Source organism: Urocitellus parryii, chromosome 9, assembly GCF_045843805.1.
Source record: "Urocitellus parryii isolate mUroPar1 chromosome 9, mUroPar1.hap1, whole genome shotgun sequence".
NCBI lineage: Eukaryota > Metazoa > Chordata > Mammalia > Rodentia > Sciuridae > Urocitellus > Urocitellus parryii.
In genome coordinates, this window is record NC_135539.1 from 14642869 (window position 1) to 14665754 (window position 22886).

General features: G+C 35.8%; 1 protein-coding gene and 1 non-coding gene across 2 annotated transcripts in view; both read left to right on the top strand.

The window, feature by feature from the left end:
• The window catches only part of LOC113192356 (phospholipid-transporting ATPase ABCA3-like), a 143960-nt gene extending 121111 nt beyond the window's left edge, over positions 1–22849 (top strand). Inside the window, exons 23-31 of the mRNA XM_077802690.1 lie at positions 119–264; positions 5657–5835; positions 11910–12035; positions 12298–12492; positions 18142–18329; positions 18908–19078; positions 19464–19654; positions 22254–22327; positions 22709–22849. Of these exons, the coding sequence (XP_077658816.1) occupies positions 119–264; positions 5657–5835; positions 11910–12035; positions 12298–12492; positions 18142–18329; positions 18908–19078; positions 19464–19654; positions 22254–22327; positions 22709–22849 (1411 nt within the window). The remainder of the gene's footprint in view (positions 1–118; positions 265–5656; positions 5836–11909; positions 12036–12297; positions 12493–18141; positions 18330–18907; positions 19079–19463; positions 19655–22253; positions 22328–22708) is intronic.
• Positions 14854–14959, top strand: LOC113192369 (U6 spliceosomal RNA). Its single transcript, XR_003302002.2, has one exon. It is a non-coding gene; the product is annotated as a U6 spliceosomal RNA (small nuclear RNA).
• Positions 22850–22886: the final 37 nt, after the last annotated feature.

The following is a 22886-nucleotide window of genomic DNA, read 5'->3' on the forward strand; positions in this document are numbered from 1 at the left end:
CTTGTACATACAAGGCAAGCACTCTACCAATTGAGCTATATCCCTAGCCCAACAGTTCATTTTAGATGGAACATGCTAATGTTATCTTCTTTTTAATTAAAGGCTATAATGCTGCCAGGAAAAATGTCGTACTTAATATGTTGACACTGATACCTATGTATAACTTTGGGATGAGCATCCTAAAATTTTATGATCTTGAAGAGACAAAGAAATTGTGTGCCTCCTTACCAGAAATGGCTAACATCCCAAGATGTAGTAAAGAAAGTGAGTATCTGTTACTTCTCAAGTCTCATCAGAGTTATTAGTAACAACTTATCTAGTGTAAATAACTCTTCTTACATTACTGTGAATTTTTTCATTAACATATCAAGTTATGTGATGTAATCATCATTTTGAGGGAAATAAAAACCTTGCACAAATATAAATAACTTGCACTATTACACAAAAAATTTGTACAAGATCGAGCTAAGATTTAAAAATATTTAAATGTAAAATATGTACATAATGCATCTTCTCTATGAGAAAGAACCTCCATGGTGAGGATCTAATTGTAATCTGTGTTGTATTTGCATTTTCTGTCATCCCTCTTCCCCTCTGTTATGGTTTGGATGTGGGGTGTCCCCCAAAAGCTCACATGTGAGACAATGCAAGAAAGTTCATAGAAGAAATTATTGGATTCTAAGAGCCTTAACTGAATCAGTGAATTAATCCCCTGATAGGAATTAACTGGTAACTGAAGTTGTAGGGTGTGGCTGGAGGAGGGAGGAATTGGGGTGTGGCTTTGGAGTATATGCTTGTATCTGGCAAGAGTCTGTCTCTCTGTCTGCTTTCTGATCATAATATGAGACTAAGTTTCAGACTAAGACCTCTGAAACTGAGCCCTCAAATAAACTTATCCTCCTCTATGGTCAGATTTTTTTTAATCACAGCAGTGAAAAAGCCTGAGTAAAACACTCTCCACACTAGTTTTGAGGGAAAGGTGCAAAATTAGTTAATTCAGTGAAAAGAAAGGAATAAGCATTCATGTCAACTTCGGAAATCCCCAGTAGGGACCCTGTGTCAGTTATTACATATTTCTGCAATATTTTCATATCGCTAGGGAAAAGAGAATGTGGGAAAGAGAAAATGTAAGACAGATTCTACATTTGGGGCAGCACACAATTAAAACAGTTGTACTCCAAATGCAGATATTCCAATAAGCTTAAGTGGATGGGTCCTGGGGGAAAATTGAGAAGAGAGAGATCCCATGTATAGTGAAGTAAAATGATAAGACAGGATAAGGTTATAATCATGTGTGTTGTTTCCATACATAATCCAAGAAATAAATAAGAGCATAAAACACATTAGATGTGTCACACAAAAAAAGCTGTATAGTTCATAAAATTGTAAGAAGGAATTGAGAAATTCAAAGTCAAAATTGAGAGTACTGAAAAGTACACAAATCCACAATGATAATTTGGATATTTCAGTACTCTTCTATGAAAAGACCTGATAGAACAGGAGTTTGAAAGTCAGAAGAGATATAGGAGATTTGATTAATTCTAGTAACCAATTAGACCAAATTGACATTTTCATCAACAGTACTCAAAAGCAGCAGAATTCATTTTTTCATGTGTACATAGAGTACTCACTAATATACAGCATTAAATAGCTGTCTTCAATGAATTTAAAAGCTCTGAAATGACTCTGTGTGTATAAAATTATTTGAAAAATTTTCAGATACCTGTTATTAACTTAGTTCATAAAAGACATCTAGAAAAATCTCAAAAGAATTGGAAATTATATAACATACTATCTCTTTTGGATAGTAGTCATCCTTACTAGAGGAGGTGATATTATTATGGTTTTGATTTGCATTTCCCTGATGATTATTGATGTTGAGTATTTTTCATATACTATTGTCTAATTAATGTCTTCCTTTGAGAAGTGCCTGTTTAGGTTTGCTGCCCATTCTTTATTGGTATTCACTTATTTCTGCTATTGAGTTTTTCAAGTTTCTTATATATTCTGGATACTCTTATCAGATGTATAATTTAATTTTTTTCCACATTCTTCTGATTGTTTCTTCACTCTAGAAGCATTTTAATTTGATATTATCCCATTTGTCAACTTTTGCTTTTGCCCAGTTCAATGTCCTGAAAAATTCCCTTTATTTTTTTTTCCTACAAGTTTCATAGTTTTCAGGTCTTACACTTAAGTCTTTAATTCATTTTTTTAGTTAATTTTTTGTATATTATAAGAAATATGGGTCTAGTTTCATTCTTCTGCATGTGAATATCCAATTTTCCCACCACCATTTGTGGAAGAAATTGTTCTATCTTCATTGTGTGTTCCTGAGTTTGTCAAAAATCAGCTGAAATTGTGTAGGGTTATTTCTGAGTTCTTATTATACACTGTTGGTCTATGTGTCTTTTTATGCCAATACCATGTGTAGTTTTCTTTTTCTTTTGTTTTGTTGATTATACCTGTGCAGTACATTTTGGATTCTGATAGCCCTGATGCTGTCAGCTTTGTTCTTTTGCACAGTATTGCTTTGGCTATTCAGGGTCTGTTGTGGCTCCATACCAACTTCAAGATTTTTTTTCTAATTAAGTGAAATATGGCATTAGTATTGTGATGGGGAAGTATTGAATCTGTAGATCACTTTCAGTAATATGGACAATTCAACAAGATAAATTCTTCCAATCCATGAATATGGGATATCTTTTCATGTATTCTCTTCCGTTTCTTTCATGAGTTTTTATCATATAAGTCTCTTTCACCTCTTCTGTTGAATTTATTTCTAGTTATTTTATTTTTCATAGCATTGTTCTCTTGATTTCTTTTTCTAGTATCTATTAGCATATAAAATGCTACTAATTTTTGTTTGTTGATTTTGTATCCTGAAACTTAATTGAATTTGTTAATTCCAGTTTTTTAGTGAATTCTTCACAATTTTCTATATAAAAGCTGATGTCTGCAAACAATGATAGTTTGATTTCCTCCTTTATAATTTGCATGTCCTTTACTTCTTTCTCTTGCCTAATTGCTTTGAATAATTCCTCCTGTATTTTGTGGAATAAAACTGGTGAAATTGGGAATCATTGTCAGAAGAAAATATGTCAATTTTTCCCAATTCAGAATGATGTTAACTGTGGGTTTGTCATATATGGCCTCTATTTTTGAGGCATTTCACTTATATATTTAAATTGTTTCTATCATGAATGGGCATATATCACAATTAGTGGTATATGCATGTTAAACCATCCATATTTCCCATGATGAATCAATCCCACTTGGACATAATGAATGACCTTTTTAATGTGCTATTGAATTTGGCTTACTAGGGTTTTTTATTTTTTTTACCACTGATTGAACCCAGTATAAATATAAATATAATTTTTATTATGAGACAGGATCTCACTGAGTTGCTTAGGGCCTTGCTAAGTTGCTGAGGCTGGCTTTGAACTTGCAATCCTCCTGTGTTAGCCTCTAGAGCTGCTGGAATTACTGGTGTACACCACCATGCCTGGCTTTTGCTAGTGTTTTATTGAGGATTTTTGCATCATTTTTAGTTGCTATTGTTTTGTCCTCATTTGGTTTTGCTATCAAGATAATGCTAGCATTATGGAATGACTTGAGAAAAATCCCTTCCTCTTTGTTTTTAAAAAAGTTTGAGAGGGATTTGTATAAGTTCTTCTTTGTTGTTCAATGAAATTGTTCTGTGAATCGATTAAATTTTGGCTTTTACTTTGATAGAAAAGATTCAGTATCATTGTTCGTTATTTATCTGTTCAGGTTTTTCTAATTCTTCACAGTTCAACTTTGGTAGCTTGTATGTATCCAGAAATGAATCCATTTCTTTTGAATTTTCCTTGTCAGGTATTTTGATTATACTGATACAAAGCTGATGGACATATGTGATGAATACATCTTTGGGTTTTATTTAGCTGGAGATCTCTATGCTTCTAATACCTGGTTGTTGGCTTCCTTAATCAGTTTGGGAAATTTTCATCCAATATATCTTTATTTTTTTTCTCCTTTAGTTAGGTAATTGCAAATGTTGTCTTCAAGCTTACTGATTATTTTTCAGCTTAATTGAGCTATAAAGTTTTCTGTTGCATTTTAAAATGCAGACATTGTAGTCTTCATCTTTAAGATTTCTGTTTTTTTAATTGTTTCTATCACTTTGTCAAACTTCTCATTTTGTTCATTATTGTTTTCAGTTTCCTTTAATATTTTATCTGTATATTCTTGGAGTTTACTAACTTTTAAAAAAAATATTTTAGTTGTAGATGGACATAATACCTTTATTTTACTTATTTATATCTGGTGCTGAGCATGAAACCCCGCGCCTCATATGTGCTAGACAAGGGCTTTACCATTGAGCTACAACCCCCACCCACTCACAGAACTTTCTAAAGGTGATTATTCTGAATTATTTTACTGACATTTCATAAACCTCCCTTTCTCTAGGGTCCATTGTTTGTTAGAGCTTTGTTTGGAGACTCTGTTTCGGAGGTGTTATAATTCCCTAAATCCTATGTCCTTACTTTAAGGTTTACACATTGGTAAAGGCCAGCACCTTTTCTGGTTTTTGCAGGTATTCTTTGAAAATGATAGTCCTTCATTATTTATAGTAGCATATGATTCTGGCTGAGTCAGCCATTAATGTCCCTTAGCTGGTAGAGCTTGCTTTTATGTTCTCTTTGCTGCTGCCTTTGCTCTGAATTCAGGTTTGGCAGCTGGCTTTGTTCTGCTATCTAGCAAGACTACTGGTTGTAGTATGTAACAAGACTGGGGTTCTAAGTGAACAGTGCAATTGCCAGTGATGTGGCTAGGCCAGAGTGTGTGTTTTCTGGTACTGTGGTAGTCTTGTGCTTTCTGAGTAGGATCTGAAGTGTGGCCCTTTAAGCCATGGGATGCGCTATTTAAATTCCCAGATTTGGTTTTATCCCACTCTGGGCAAAGTCTAGAGGTGTTCTTCTGGGAAGACATTTTAACCTTCAAATGCAGCCTATTAGCTTTTGGAATTTTCCATGGGGGCCTTTTTCCCTCCATGGGAGACCCCAGGTTATAGGGCGATGCTACATCTCAAAAATGGTTGTCTAGGAATCATAGCCAAGATTGGCTATGCCAGTGGGCTATGTTGTTTTTTAGTGAAGTACCACTTCTGGCAGGCACACTGTACTTTCACTAAAAAGGCTTGCTGAGCTCCGTAAGCTCTGCCTACTTGCTTTGTTTCTACCTGGCCCAGTATGGTTTAGACCATTCAGTTTTTCTACTAGAATCTCAATGAGTTGAGAAGCAAAATGGATTTACCCTGCTTCGCATGTACTCTTTTCCCTCTGTAGAAACTGTGGGCCATCAGGATTTCTCTCTGTGTGATGGTGTGCCACCTGGCTGGAAAAGCAGGGAGGGATGTGGTCCAAGGAAGACCCTTTCTCTTGCCCTGTCAATGTGGATTTTTATTCAGTCCCAGGGAGCACACTCAGTCTTATTCTTACATTTTGAGTGTTTTACCAAGGTGTTGTTTTCCATTGATAATTGCTAGGATGCATCCATGAGGGGGGGGAGTGAAGGTTAGAATCTTCTTCTCAACCTTCTTAGTGGCCTCTCATTCTGTTAACTTTTATTAAGTGATCCTATATATTTTTGTTGTTGTTCTTGTCACCAGAAATTGAAATTTCTGTATATAGTATGGAGGAAAATGGAATTGGAAAGTATGTAATTGCAATGGCTGTCTCAGGATTTCTTTACATCCTCTTGATTTTCCTTCTGGACACCGTCTCATGGAATGTGAGAGCCTTAGTGTATCGCTCTGTTTTATTTGGCATCTTCAAGAAAATTAATAAGGTGAGTACTTGAGCGTGGACCTTAGAGACAAAAAGGGTATCTCTACACAGGCTTAGCTCTATTATTGGATATAGGAAAATAAGTCAACCCATGTTGAATGGGCTGTATGTGAATCAGGGATCTTAATAATCATAATTTGAACTTGTGGTTTCCAAACATTGTGACCTCCATCAATCAGAACATTGTTTTTAATGGATTGCTTATAACATAAAGCTCTCCCTTGAATACCTCCTATGACAGAGACTCATTTCCTGCCAGTGGTTTCCCTTCTTCCTAATTGGCTCTGGATATTTATTTTTAAAAGTCCTAGATTCTTGTAGAACACATATTTAATGTCAAGACTCTAAAGCAGTTGTTGTCACACTTCAGCATTTATTAGAATCACCTGTAGAGCTTATTAAACCTATAAATTGATAATCTCTGTCCTCTGATATAGTACCTCTAGAGTATGTCCTGAAAATTTTCATGTGTAACACATCCTCAGGTGATTCTTCTGCTACTGCTCCACATTTTGAGAACCAAAATCTTCAGAGGAAAGAAAAGTTTGATGCAGGGTGGCCAGGTGGCGGGGGCGGGGGGGCTTCTTTGTTATCAAAATACATGAAACTGCGTAACTATTCCATAAGACCTCAGTCTCAGTTCTTGCCACTTCAGTGTGGCTTTTCTTCATATTGCCCAGCACAGGCCTGACTCTGAAGGTACTCAAGAAAATGTGTGTGAAAAAGAAATAAATAGTGGAATTAGGTGAAGCGTGAAAAACAGAGATTATCCAGTATGTGCCTCTAGAGGCCCGGCACTGATGACAACAGTGGAACTAGCATCTGGCATCTAAAGCCTATGATAATATTCTGTTCAGCTGAGGTATTAACCTACAAGATGAAGTAGGGAGTTTTTCAGTGGGTACGCAGAACCTAGGGACATGGGAGTCAGGACAAGTCAGCAAGCAAATAACTGGTTATCAGTAGTAACATTGCTCATAGGAAGCAAAGTCTGATGCCCCACTCTGAGGTTGTCATACATTCCAAAGATGTTCCTCAGGTACCCATATGTGCCTGGTATCACATTAGAAATTGTATAGCATTCAGACTCCTTAAAGGGGTCCCGGAGGAGAAGCAATAGATCATAGGACTTGAAGGAGATATGAAAGGAGACCTCCACAGATGTGTAAAGACCCCAGCCTCAGGATGGGAACCAAGCTAGAGATCAAATACCAGCCAGGGAAATATGAGTTCTGATAAAAGGAAGGAAGTATAAGATGTTGAAATTGTATCTAGGAGGCACCAACAACAAGCTATGGGGTTTGGGTAATACTTGAGGAAAGTGAATTCAAGGCGGAGGGGTCAGTTTATGTGTAGACAAAGAGGTAGACAATATTCAAAGAGCTACAAAGAAGTTACTGAGTCTGGAACCAAGTTCAGGTATTGTCAGGTAGTATAAGATGCATGCAGAAAATGACAGGAGCCAAGTGTCAGGGAAGGCCTCATAAGTGCTAGGCTGAGGATCTTCTACTCCATTCTGAAACAATGAAGAATAGTTGAAGAATTTATTAACATAAATGTTTTTAAATATTTTTTAGTTGTCAATAGGCCTTTATTTTATTTATTGATACATGGTGCTGAGAACCGAACCCAGTGCCTCATGCATGCTAGGTAAGCGCTCTGCCACTGAGCCACAACCCCAGCCCTTGACATAAATTTGTTTATAATTTCTTTTTTTTGTTCTTTTTAGTTATACATGACAGGAAAATGTATTTTGACATATTATACATTCGTGGAGCACAACTTATCATTCTTCTGGTTGTACACGAGGTAGAATTACATTGGTCGTGTGTTCATATATGAACATAGGAAAGTAATGTATGGTTCATTCTACTATCTTTCCTATTCCCGTTCCCCCTTCATTCCCATTTGTATAATTCAAAGTACTTCTGTTCTTCCCTAACCCTTGCCCCCTTATTGTGAGTTAGTATCCACATATCCGAGAGAATATTCAGCCTTTGGTTTTTTGGGATTGGCTTATTTCACATAGCATGATATTCTCCATTTCCATCCATTTACTGGCCAATGCTATAATTTCATTTCTCTTTATGGCTGAGTAATATTCACTTGTTTAAATATACCACATTTTCTTTATCCATTCATTTGTTAATGGGCATCTAGGCTGATTCCATAGTTTTGCTATTGTAAATTGAGCTTTTATAAACATTGATACAGCTATGTCACTGTAGTATGCTAATTTTTAGTTCTTTGGGTATACACCAATGAGTGGATAACTGGGTCAAATAGTGGTTCCATTTAAAGTTTTCTAGGGAATCTCCATACTGCTTTCCAGAGTGGTTTTACCAATTAGATGCAAAAATTCTTAACAAATATATTAGTGGTTTGAATTCATGATCTGGCAAAGTATATTCCAAAAATGTAAGAATATTGAAACATTATAAAATCAATCACCACATTATCATAAAATATGGACAATGAGAAAAAAAAGAATTTTGAAAAATTTAGTAAAATGATTTTGGGGGAGGGCGTGTGTACCGGGGATTGAACTCAGGGGCACTTGACCACTGAGCCACACCCCCATCCTGTTTTGTATTTTATTTAGAGACAGGGTCTCACTGAGTTGCTTAGCACCTCACTTATTGATGAGGCTGACTTTGAACTCATGATCCTCCTGCTTCAGCCTCTCAAGCTGCTGGGATTACAGGCATGCACCACCATGACTAGCTAGTAAAATGATTTTATAAATTCAGTTAATTATAAATTTCAAGAGAAACTAAAAATAGAAGAAAATTTTCTCAGTCTGATAAAAAGTATCTATATAGCTATGAAAATATGCAGCAAATATTGTAATTCTTGAAAGTCTTCCTTCTAGGTCAGAATAATGCAAGCATTCCCAATTCTCTATAACAGTTTTCTGCAGGGTTTAGTCAGTGTAATAAGGCATGAAAAAGAAATGATATGCATAAAATTGAAAAGAGATCACAAGACTATAATAATTTAAAGAAATATATAGATAAGTATTAGAACAAATATTGCTAAATAAAAAGCCAGTATCTTTAAAATAAATGAGTAATGAAGACAGACAAATAGAATAGTGCATCAGTAAACAATATGAATAATAAAAGAACCACACACTTTTCTTTAAGTATTGCTATCTTCTTCAGCTAGGAATTTGTTAGGAATGCAAAGTCTTGGCCCTCATCCCAGACCTAGTGAATTAGAAGCTTTTGTGGTATAAATCAACATTCCATGTTTTAACATGCCGTCTAAGTATTTCTGGTGCAACTTAATTCTGAGAATAATTAGAATAGAATATAAAGAAATAGATACTCAAATATGTGGTCATCTGACATGACAAAGCTGACATATAATGCAATAGGGAAAGGATGTTTTCAAAAAAAATGGTGTTCCTTCTGTTGACTATGTATGTGGAAAAGTAATAAACTCTAACTCCTTCCTTACAGTTGTAGATGGATGACTCTTTTGGTGAACTAAACATAATAGGCAAGACAGTAAAGATTTAGAAAAAATATAGAAAATAGCTTCACGTTGAACTCAGGGGTACTTGACCACTGAGCCACACAAAGACACTGTTAAGTGAGTAAAAAGGCAAGTCACAGAGTGGAAAGAAAATTTTAATTACACATCAGTGAGAAGAAGGCAGACAATCCAATTTCAAAGACTTGGACACTGACTTCACACATGACCAAAAAAATTCCAAATGTCCGATAAACATGTGTAAAGGTGTACAAAGCCACTGAGGGACATTATGGTATACCCGTCAAAAATGCTAAGGGTTGAAGATGCAGAACAATTAGGAATGTAAGTTGATACCCCTTTGGAAAACTGCTTAACATTGTCTTCTAAAGCATCCTTTATATGCATATTAACATATGCAACATTATGACCCAGCATTTCCTTCTAGGTGGATACCCAATGGAAATAAATACTATTTGCCCACTAAAAGACATGTAGTTCTAAACATTCTAACGATGTTCATATACTATTATCCATAATAGAAAAGGAAGAAAATCACATGTTTATCAATATTATAATGGATTAAAAATGTCTATTTTTTACAATAGAGTACAATCATGAGAAGGAAGAACCTATAACTCGTGTAAACAGCATAGAATAATTCCACAAACATGATATTATACAAAAGAAACTAGACACAAACCTGTATGCAATAAAATTTCACTTAAATAAAATTCAAGTACAGGTAAAACTAACATGTAAAAAGTATGTATGGTGTTATAAATCAGAATCATAGTTCCTTTGGGGGGTAATGTTCTTTTATTTATCTAGGATAGTTTCACAGGTATTATTGTAAGCTGTATACCTTGTGAAAATTCATTAAGATATAGATTTATGACTTATGTACTTGGCTGGATATGTTATTTTTCAATAGCTTAGACTAAAATTGACATTCAAAGTTGTAAACAAAAAGAACTGAAAGAGGAGCAGCCCTCCATGGATCAGCAAGCTTTCTTTATTAAGCAGCAGTGAAATGGCACGTTTTAGGGGAGAAAATGGAAACTGGTTACAAGAGGAGAGGGTCATGACTTTGATTAGAGTTAATCGTAGCAGAATATTTAGTGTGACTTAATCATTAGAGTCCTAGCATGCCTGCTGGAAGTCAGGAAACTAGTTGTGCAGGTTCAAAGTCTAAATCAGGAAAAAAGTTGGAACCCATTGTTACTGGGATGAAAGTCCAGAGCCCAGAGCCCATTGTTTGCCTTCTCCACCCAGGACCCATCCTTTCTCTCTGGGGGTTGTTGTTCCATATCCTTCAAAAGTATTCAAGCTATTTTGCACTAAGCTTGAGTAATATCTGTAGTTTAGATAATTAAACCAATGTTGATTTATTAGTTTTGATCAATGTACCAATGATATATATATATATATATATATATATATATATATATATTAGGAAAATGGTAAAATGTATACTGGAACAGTGCTATAAAGATTCTATAATCACAATTCTTTTGAAATAAAAAGTTTAAAGTAAAACAAGACTGGAATAAAAAAAGAACTATGGCACAAGTTGAGAGTTGCCTTTCCACTATATGGAATGTCCAACTCATCCTCTCTCTTCCCATTATAAGTCTCCTGATAAATTCCTATCTATTTTATTATTTTTTCAATTTAACTCAGACATTTCCTGCATAAAGCTGTTCCTGGTTTCCCTTTTTCTCTAAGAAAATAGTTAATCTTTCCCCTATTTTAAGAATATATCTCACATACACACATATCACACACACACACATACACACACACACACACAGAGACCTTCTAAGAATATATTTTATTATTAATAAGTGACATTTGGCCACAATTTCTGACATCTGTTGTGATTTAACTTTTTTTTGTGGCCTCTACCTTGATGAGAATATGCTGCTTACTCATGACTGGGAGCCTGGTTTTCGAACTTTGGAAATAGGAAGTAAGTTTATATATGAGAGCTGCAGCAATGTGTAGGAAGTCTCTTGGAAATGGCTTAAACTTTCTGTATTTACATCATTGAAATTGCTAGCACAAAAGGACCAGGCCAGATGCAAACTTCACAGATTAGCAAAAGCCTTCATTCAGGGACAGAATCACACCTCTGATAGACCCACTTTCCTGGTGGAAAATGAGCCACTGGCCAAAGGGGGAGTCTGCACTTATATAGGTTACACTGAGAGGTGACTTAATGAGTATGTCAGTTTGGGCACTCAGGAATTTGGGATCTGTTTTATTGGGTGAGATGGGGGTAGTCTGGGGTTAGCTGTCAGTATCTGGAAAAGGATTTGTTTGGGGAAGGATCAATGCTTTGGCTTCTTTCCAGACACTGTCATTCCAGACTTGAGGGATATCTCCTGCTGGGGGCCTGTTTTGTCACTGGGAAAGAATGTATTGGGGAAGGATCAATGTATTTCCTTCTCCTCCATTCCCTCTCCCCAGGCCACAGTATTTTGTGGTTTGTCATTTTCCATATTTAATAGAAATCATCCTCCTGTTTTGCCTCCCTAAATTCAACTAGTCTAGGCCAGGTGCTTCAAAGATATCCACTACTGATTTTTGTCATAGGAAACAGTGTCCAAAGAATTTTCTGGGGAATCTGACGATGAAGATGTACAAAATGAGAGACAGAGAATCGTGGAGCAGTCTCTTGAATCACTGAATTCCACAGTGGTTATTAAAGAACTCACCAAGGTAACATCACTCAGTGGTCAGCAATGCTGGCTTCATCCATGTGGTTCTGTGGGATCGACAGGTCTACGGGTGTTCTCCTAGTAGGTCCTCTGAAACTCTCTGAGGTAGTGGGTCCATGGTGGCCCAAGGTATTGATTATATTTGACAAGTATACATATATACACCTAGATGTATAATACATATCTATACACACAAATACATACATTCACATGTGTATGTTCATGTGTGTGTAAATATGTATTGTGTTTCTTTAATTTTTAAGATATATTTTCAATGTCCACCCATTCTGGCTGTGAGAAACATCTCTGTTGCCATCCAAGAGGAGGAGTGTTTTGGATTGCTTGGATTAAATGGGGCTGGAAAAACTTCTACCTTCCAAATTTTGACTGGAGAACATATTGCTACTTCTGGAGATGTGTTCATTAAAGGTTTTAGCATCACCAAAAATATCCTAAAGGTAAGATTCAATTAGTGTCTGTGAGAAGCATGTCGACTTGGGAGTGAAGGTAACAGACAAGTGGAGGGAGATCACAGATGGCAATCATTATAGGCGTTGATATTGATTCTGGGGACTCAGCCAGTGCATTTTGGAGAGAGAAATATATTCTTAGGGGAAAGATATTCAGGTAGGAAAAATCACTTTACCCTGAGAATCTAAGTCAAGAATAGACAAGTTCTCTCAACAGTTCTTCTAACATATTCCAGATAATGTGCTTGATGTATAAAAAATAAATTTGACTTGTAGTTTCTGGTCCAGTATTTAAGAAATTTGGAAATTGCTGCTCTGATCTTAACAAGTAAAAATCTCAACAAACTGAAAAAAACTTTTTAGATCATAAGAGAAATGAGATTATAGGGCCAACCATTACCACCAAAACTGTAGATGCTGAGAAGTGAATACAGAGAATCACAACTTACCTGACCCAAAACTCACACTGGCTGCACTACATTACATTTGCTCCATCAGTGTTTGGGGATTCCAATTTTTCTAGTACATGTGATATTATCAATTATGTTCATATTTGATATTGATTTGGGTTTATTTTTGCTCTTCTTTTCCAGTAAAATCATGTAATGCTATAAATTTGTCTCTGCATTGCTTTACCTACATCCCACAAATTTTCATAGTTGTATTTTCATCATATTAAAAATATTACATAACTTATTCTTAAAACTCTCTTTTTGACCTATGGAAATATATTGTTTAATTTTCAAGTTATTTTTTTGTATATTCCAAAAATGTATGTTTTTCAGAGTCTACAATCTAGGTTGGTGATTGTTGTGGTTTGGATATGAGGTATCCCCCAAAAGCTCCAGTTAATAATGTAGGAGTATTCACAGGCAAATTATTGGATGATGAAAACTCTAACCTATTTAATTCATCCTAGTTTGAGTGAACTGCTGGGTAGCAACCATAGACAGTTGGGGGTATGGTTGGAGGAGAATGGGTCACTGAGGGTGTGCCCTAGATGGGTTTTTCTGCCTAAGCCTCTTCCTCTTTTTTCTCATCATGGTCCTCCTCTTCCTCTTTCTCTTCCTCTTCCTCTTCTCCTCCCCCTCCCTCACCATGAGTTGAGCAGCATTCCTCCCTGGGCCTTTCTCCCCATGATGTGTTGCTTCACCCAGTTCCAGAGCAATGTATTGGCTGTGTATGGACTGAGACCTCTGAAACCATGAGATCCAGATAAATTCTCCCACCTCTGAACTGCTCTAATCAGGTATTTTGGTCACAGCAAAGTAAAAGGTGACTAAAAGAGCAGTTACTATCTTTCAGCATATTGAAAATATTATTCCTCTCTTTTTTCCCTCTTGATTCCTTTGACTTCTGATAAAGTTATCTGTTACTTGGTCCTTTGAAAGTAGTGTTATTTTGGGGGGAGAGGGGCTTTTGGTATTTTCTCTTTGTCTTTGCTTTGCAGCACTCACACTATGGTGTATTGGAGGAGCAGATTTTATATTTATTGTTTTAAGATCTGTTGGCATTATTTTATCCTACATTTCCTTCTTCGGTTTTTTTTTTTTTAGAGAGAGAGAGAGAATGAATTTTTAATATTTATTTTTTAGTTATTGGCAGACACAACATCTTTGTTGGTATGTGGTGCTGAGGATCGAACCCGGGCCTCACGCATGCCGGGCGAGCGCGCTACCACTTGAGCCATATCCCCAGCCCTCCTTCTTTGTTTTTAAAATATTTCTTCTGCTTCATTCTCTTTATTCTTTCCTTTTATGAATCCAGTTATCTGTCAGATGTCTTTATAATATTCTCCATATCTTTGCTTTCAGATTTTCCATATTTTATCTCTTTATACTGCCTTCAAGATAATTTCTTCTGATTTTTTCCAATTCATAATGCTTTCTTCAGCTATATCTAATCTTGTTAAATTCAGTCATTTAGTTTATTCAGTCTTTTCAGATATAGTATTTCTCATTTTTAGATGTTCTTTTATTTTAGTCAGCTGAGTGTATATGCTTTCTGTTGCTTGCACTGAATTATTCTTTTTTTTAACTCTTTCTTCCTCCCTCCCTTCCTCCTCCTCCCCCCCCCTCCTCCTCCTCCTCCTCCTCCTCCTCCTCCTCCTCCTCCTCCTCCTCCTCCTCCTTCTTCTTCTTCTTCTTCTCTCTCTCTCTCTCTCTCTCTCTCTCTCTTTCTTTCTTTCTGTTGGGGATTGAACACAGGGCCTTGTGCATGCAAGGCAAGCACTTTATCAACTGAGCTATATCCCCAACCCCTGAATTATTCTTTGAATCTATGTTACGCTGCCTCTAAAACATTATATTTGAGAGTAATTTGAGACCTTTCAAAAAGAAGAGAGTTTGAGTGCTTGCTTCGGTAGCACATATACTAAATTTGGAATGATACAAAGAAGATAGTATGGCCCCTGTGCAAGGTTGACACGCAAATTCATGAAGTGTTCCATATTTTTAGGCCAGCCTACTGAGATGTCTTCCATCATCATTTAACCAGCAATGGTTCTAAAAGTTTTCCTTTTAATGATTGTATTAACTTTTGAGCTTAGGTCGTATTTTTTTTTTTCTTAAGGCTATCTTAGAGGCACACTGGCTGAATGTTGGCATTTGCAGCAAAGTGTTTACTTTTTTTAAATAACCAACTCTGCAATAGTTCTTTATTTTTCTAGCAGTCTATGCAGTTGTCTTCAGAGGAAGATTTTTTCACATTTATGGGGTTTCCTTGTTTTTAAGGTAGTAAGAATCATTCCCCGCCCCTTTTCCCCTAAAGTCAATGCAGATGAGGGTGGGTGGGTAAAGGGATGTTTTTAACTAGCATGATAGGTATAGTCAGTTGTGTGGGAGGGTTGTTAGTATTCTTTTATTATGAATAAAAGAATACTGTCCATTAGCTCTCATGCCTGGTCAGTAAAATGCTTTAATTTTTTAAAAAAGAATCTGACTTGGTGGAGTTTGTTTGTTTGTTTGTTTTGTTGTTATTGTTTTAAAGGAAAAGTAAATGCAGAATTGGGGTATTCTAACATGGGTCTTATGCCTGGTGTTAGTCATACTGACTACATTAAACCTCTAATTTTTATTTTTGTTCCAGGCAAACTGATAGGAGAAATATGCACCACCACAATAACTTCTCTGGCTTCAGAAAGCAGACCGTTGGGGTGACAAATACCTTTTGCCACTTTTTAAGTGATCTTGGCCTCGGGAATGCCAACCCCATTATTTCAGTGGATGGGTGGGGATATCTTTAGTAGGGAAAAAGTGGGGTTTTCTTTGTTTTTATTCCCCCCCTTCCCCTTTTGGGCTTTTACTTTTAAATCTTAAATGTTAATATTGCGGGCCACAGGCATGACAGGCAATGACCAGATGAATAACTTATGAAAAAGTGTTCAAAAACTCCTGAATTAGCTAACAGGCTTCTGAATGTGTCACTGTGGTCCACAGAGAAGGCTGGGGAAGGTAGCAAGGAGATGCTGTAACAGCTACTACAGCCTTAAAACAAAGTTGGTGTCTCTTTAGACTTTAAAATTATTCCTATGCAGTTCATTTTATTTTTGTTTAATCAAATAAACAAGAGGGTTTTCCGTGAAGCGGGGAGAAGTTTGGGTTTTCCACTGCTAGGGAGATGAGCATTTTCAGAATTTTAGAGCATTTTAAATTTATACTTCAGGATTTTCTGTCACACATTAGGTAATATGGTGAAAGTTACTGCAAATTATATCTAAAGGTTTGGCTCAGTGCCTGGGTTAAACCCTCTTATCCTGAGAGGTATAATGAGTTAGCTTTCCTTTTATTTTAGTCTTTGACAGTAGTCTTTGGCAGAACCTTCACATATATTGTAAGCTTATACAACACAGATTCATCCTTTGTATCCTTATCTCTTGAAATCCCTGATTATCATGGGAAGACTCTCCCAATAGATGCCTTTATTTTGGAAAGATTCTTAGATTTTCTTTCTAAGTCAAAACCAAAATTTATATTCCTCTAAATCTTCAAATGTCTTCAGGGCACACACGACTTTGACATTAGGATTATTAATGTATGTTCTTGATATTTGTTTTAAAAATGTTTGACCTGTTAATTACTTATCTTGTCAGCACTTCTATGTTTTGACCAGTGGAGGTAAAGAAGGTAATCATGGGGAGGGGGAGGATAGGGAAACGTGAAGCACTGGGGACTGAAATGGATCAAACATTTCACATGCATTCATGAATATGTCAAAATGAACCACTAATTTGTGTAACTATAATGCACTAAAAAATTAAAAATATTTAAGGTATTTTATTAAGGCTATTTTGTTGTTTTGTCAAGGACTTTGACCTTATAAACCTAGTTATAAATGAACTGAAAAGAAGTGCTGGGGTTTTTTTAGCTTTATGAATTTATTGATTAACTCATTCAATTTTCAGTCTTCTTTCATTGTGAGTTTTTATTAAACCATGATATCATTTGGAGTTCAGTTTCAAGTTTTCAAACACATTCTGGTAGAATTTTTTATTTTTTTTATTTCAAATTTAGTTGCATCATAGTTATGAGTTTTCAATGGGTTAAAGAGATATCAAAATATGTTTTGTATAGGATTTTTCAATGATTTCCTCAAAAGGTTTGTTCTGAAAAACTGAATCTAACATTCAAGAAGATGAACCTGTTTTCTTTTTAATAGCTTTATGAGCTGACCTCTTAATCATTTATTTAACTCATTTATTACTCTTCCTTGTTTGAAAGTGGCCTCTTCACTATATCCCATATTGCTTAAAATATTTTGTTAAGTTGTATTGAATTCCCTTAATCCATGAATTAAGGGTTTACTCTTAGAAATTCGTTTCAAATTTCCAAATGTATGGAAATTCTAAACATATTCATCATTCTCTGTACTGTATTAAGACTTTCTTTATGATTACTATGTGACTGAAATAAGAGTTAGGATCCCAACTCTGCTCAACTCTTTTAGGTAATTCTCATAAAGCCACATTACACACAAAAGAGAGATTTAGGACCCTGTTGATAAGCCATCCATCTATCAATACCAAACAAAGAGTAGAATTTGAACAAACCTAACCTATGTATTGCAGTCTTTCTATAACAATCTTTGATTTCCATATCCTGGCATCCTTTGAGATTGAACTCATGAAGACATATTATAGAAAATAAGACCCCATGAATCAAAAATGTTCATCTAATTATTACTTCCAGACTTATTACTATCAATTTTACACCTCTTTTGCTGCTTAGGGTACTCAAACTTCTTTCCTTTACAGGTTGAGTCATTGTTAGACTAACCTTTTTCTTTTACATTCCTCTTCAGATAAATATGTGCATGGTATATTGCTTTAATTTTTAATTATTTTAAATTTATTTTGGATCTGGTCTATGGTATATGATAGGAAGAAAACTTTGTTTTATGAAAACTTACCCTGAATGCATTCGTTTATGTACACTTACAATCCTAACACGTGACAGAAGCTTCTAACTACGGTGAATCTGTAACCACTGAATGACAAGAAATTCCTTGCAAGAACTCTGTGAGGCATCAAACCCTCTTAAAGAAATGGCCTAGGGAACTTTAAGTCTTTTATGTCATCCATGATTATTCCATGCTCAATGAGATAATTGATTTATGTCCAATGCTGTTCTCTTATTTTAGGTAAGGTCAAAAATTGGTTATTGTCCACAGTTTGATGCCTTGCTGGATCACATGACTGTTCAGGAAACAATGATAATGTATGCCAGGTTGTGGGGGATCCCTGAGAACGACATTAACTCTTATGTGAACGACATTTTGAAATTGCTAAATCTGCAACCCCATGCTAACAAGCGTACTCAAACTTTGAGGTGAGATACTATGCAGCTTAGTTTTTAGAGCTTCCCTGTGTTTGAAATGAATACTCACATTAACCTGAGCTATACTGACAAACAAGGAATGACTGTGAAATAATGGTTTAGATGCTAGCAACAAAGCTGCGGAGATGAAATTCAAAAACCTTCTATTTGAATCGTAGCCATTGAGTTATAAAAGACAGCACTCTTTCCCTATTTTGCTATGGTTTTTTGTCTCCCAAATAAGCACAGATATGAGATTCTTTGTTTTGGCCTGGCCACCGTGTAATCCTGAGGAATTCCTAGAATAATGAATTTCACTAGTAAATATCATCGAAATGAATTAGGTAAACAAAGTCATCTTTCTATATTTCAAATGAAATGAGTTGATTTATATATCTGGATTTGTATCTCATGACTTGACAGAGTTACATATAACTGGCATTTTTTTTTTGACTCTGCTGTTTCCTACAACTCAGTTTTGGGAAACCTTAGCAAATTGTTTCTTATAAATAACAGATGTATATTAAATTACTGATTTGTATGCCTTAATGTGCTTCTCCCACTTTTTCTCTCCTTCCTTGGCCATGAAGTGGAGGAAACAAACGTAGGCTGAGCACTGCTGTTGCCATAATGGGAAGACCCTTTGTCGTGTTCCTGGATGAGCCATCCACTGGCATGGACCCAGTAGCCCGGCGCCTGCTCTGGAACATAGTGACAAAGACACGTGAGAGTGGCAAAGTTATCATCTTGACCTCTCACAGGTGTGGCTCAGTGGGAAATCTGGTTGAAGACTATGAAGAGTTGTAGTAACTAAAATGGAGAATTTTGGGGGGACAAGAGTACTGGACAGTAAATTTTCCAAGTATGTAAGCTCCTTGTGAATGGAATCCTAATGAATGGAATAGCTGGAATCCTTATTTGGTTAACTAGTGAGGAGAGGATGGGAAAATTCAGGTATTCCATTTGAGGATTTGGTCCTCTGCTATTTTGAATTTGAAAATATCTTCATTTCCTGTGATCCTGATGATAGGCAAATGAAACTTCCCATTTAAAAGAGAATCACAATATAGGAATGTTTGAATTACAGAATATCCTCCACTGGAGATGTTTTTAGCCTTACATTGTTCTGGTGTCTTGCTTTTCTAGTATGGAGGAATGTGAGGCTCTCTGTACTAGGCTGGCCATTATGGTGCAGGGAAAGTTCAGGTGCCTGGGCAGCCCTCAACACCTCAAGAACAAGTTTGGAGATGTTTATACCATGTTTGTCAAGTTCAAGACTGGTACAGACCAAAATATAATAGAGGATTTTAAAATATTTATTGCCAATACTTTCCCAGGTAAGTCAAGTTGCTCTAATAACTTTGTTAGTGAAATGGTAAAGTCATATTTATTGTTCTTGCCATACATATGTTTTGTGTTTCTAACAACTGTTTGCTATGAGTTATTGCTACTTTCAACCTCCCTTCAAAGAGTTCTTTTGGAGATTTATGTCCCTATAAGTCTTTTATACCTGATTATGCTAAGAAGTTTGCAGGAAACAAAACAGAAGTTCACCAGTCTCTTGTCATATGACTTATTATCTCATGTCATAAAATTTAAAGTTATAAAGATTGAGCATAATTTTAACAGACATTTTACTTTTACTTTTTTTAAAAACTTTTTAATTTATGTATTCATTTTTATGTGGTGCTGAGGATCAAACCCAGGGCCTTGCACGTGCAAGGCAAGCACTCTATTGTTGAACCATAACCCCAGCCCGGAATTTGAGAATAATTTTTATTCTTTGAACATCATTTGTATTAGTCTGCTAGAACTTCCACAACAAAATGTCACAGACTGAGTGGCCTAAACAACATTTGTCTTCTTACACTAATAAGATGTCAGAAGGTCTAGTTACTACTGAAGCCTCTCTCTTCGACTTGCGATGTTTACTTACTTATAGGACTCTTTTCTATCCACATACACTTCTGGTGTATCTTCTTTTCTTAAAATGATACCAGTCATAGTGTAGTAGGAGCTTCACCTTATGACTTCATATAAACTTAATTACCTCCATAAAGTCCCTGGGGATTAAGGCTTAATATGTACCATGAAAAGTCTTAAGGTATTTTGTCTTGTACTAAAAAAATGTAATTCTAGCCCTTTCTTGTCTTAGTCAGAACATAGTTTAAAAATGCAAAAAGATCTACCAAGTGTTTCTCTCTTCTCAAGAATCCTTTTCCTTCTGAGTAACAAATTCACTAAGCACTTTTTGCCTATATGGTACAATGCAAGATACGTGTCAAGGATTTCAGTCATTGTGGGTTTTCATCTTAGCTTTGTCAAGCTGAATAAAATGTAACAGAAATGTCTGTTATGAATTAGGTTAAGGAGTAGGAATTTTATCTTCTATGCAAGGAAAAATGCCATGATTGATTATACAGTAGAAATGGAGATTATAAAATAGATAAAAATAGATGGGGACTGGGGTTGTGGCTCAGAGGTAGAGGGCTTACTTGCCTAGCACATGTGAGGCACTGGGTTTGATCCTCAGCACCACATACAAAAATAAATAAAATAAAATCATTATGTCTATCTACAATTAAAAATATTTTTTAAAAAACAGATGGTAGAACAGTTTGTGTGGGAAGGTAATCAGTGGTCATTGTGACTATGATGTGCCTATAAAAAATGTCAAGGGTCAAGGTTTCAGTATGGTGGATTAGAAAAAAAAATCACCTCTTTCTCCACAAGTTGGAGGCAAAACACTAGAGAGCAGTATTCAACAAGGTGGGTTTCTGGAAAAAATGCTATAGTTCAATCAATAATGGACAGACAAAGACTTGGAGAAACCCAGATACTCTGGATAATAGAACAAAGGTTGAGAAAGAAAGCCTCATTACCAAGTGCACAGCAGCACAGCAAAGGGAAGGGGTAGTGGAGAAATTGAGACACCTAGTAAGCATGACTAGCGCAGAAATTAGCACAGTGCAGAAAGGCAGCCTAAACATAACTGATCTGGAATCTACATAACAGGCTGATGCTGGAGAAATTGTTTGTACTTCTCAGAGAAGTATATAGACCCAAAATAAAAGCATTGGTTAGGAGAGACAAAGAAGGTATTCATTATGTATTGATGAAGAGAACAATCCCTTCAAAAAGATATTATGATTAGAAATATATACTCACTGAATGTTGGAGCACCCAATTTTATAAAACAAACACTACTGGACATAGAGGGAAACAGACCCTAATACAATATAAGAGGTTGAATTCAGTAGCCTATTCTCACCAACAGATTATTCAGACAAAAAAACTAACAAAGGAACATCAGAGTTCAGCTACAATATAGATCAAATATACTTAGTAGATATCTACAGAATATCACAAACAGCTGTGGAAGTATACATAGTTTTTTCACCAGCTCATGGAACTTTTTCCAAAACAGATAAATATTTTATGTCGTAAAGTGAGTCTTAGAAAAATGCTTCAAATTTTTAAATAATTTCTTGGGTTTTATCATATCTTAATGGAATGGAACTAGAAATCAACAGCAAGAGAAACTACAGAAATTACACAAACACATTGAAATTGGATAATACATTTTTGAATGAACAGTGGGTCACTGAAGAAATCAGGGGAGATATTAAAAGATTCCTAGAATCAAATAAAAATGGAAATACAACATACCGGCATCTGTGGAATACAGTGAAAGCAGTACTAAAGGAAATTTATAGCTGTGAGCACCTCTACACTATAAAAAGAGAGATCTCAAATAAATAATGTAATGATGCATCATGTCATGCATAGCAAAAAGAGTGGGTTATTGGATCATACTCCCTTTTGTATAAATCCTGTCTATTCATCTCCACTGTATATAACATTAAGTAAATGTAGCAATATTTAGCAGTTTTTTAATCTGTAAAATTATTCTCTTGTTCTGTTTTCCTTTCTTAGGTAGTGCCTTGAAGCAGGAGACTCAAGGGGTCCTTAACTTCTATATTCCCAGCAAGGAAAATAGCTGGGGAAAGGTGATAGGAGCACCCATGCCCTTCTAACACTGTAGGCTAAGAGAGCACTAATGACGGGTAGTATTGGGGATTCTGTCAAGTATTTGGGATTCTGTCATCAGAGCCTTAAGGCTACTTTTCAAATACTCCTTGAGTTTAATGACTGATTTCGGCCCCCCAAATCCTATTGTTAACCCAACAAGAGAATGGAGACAGAGAATTGCCTCCTCTCAACTTCTCAATTACCTATTTTTTTTCCTATTTATCATCTCCCACTTCTGTGGCTCTAGCCTTTATCATAAACTTTTGTTAAGTTGTGGAAGAGATGGGAGGCTCATCTGGGTTGAGTACTGGAGGGGAGATTGCAATGGTAACTACACATTTTTATCATTGTTGTTGAAGGTGTTTGGCATTTTGGAGAAAGCGAAAGAACAATTCGATTTAGAAGACTATTCCGTCAGTCAGATAACACTGGAACAAGTCTTCCTGACCTTTGCTAATGTAGATAAACCAGCAGGTGGCTCTGAAAAGCAAGCACAATGAGATTCAGTTGCCACGGGTCACCTCCTGGATACATAAA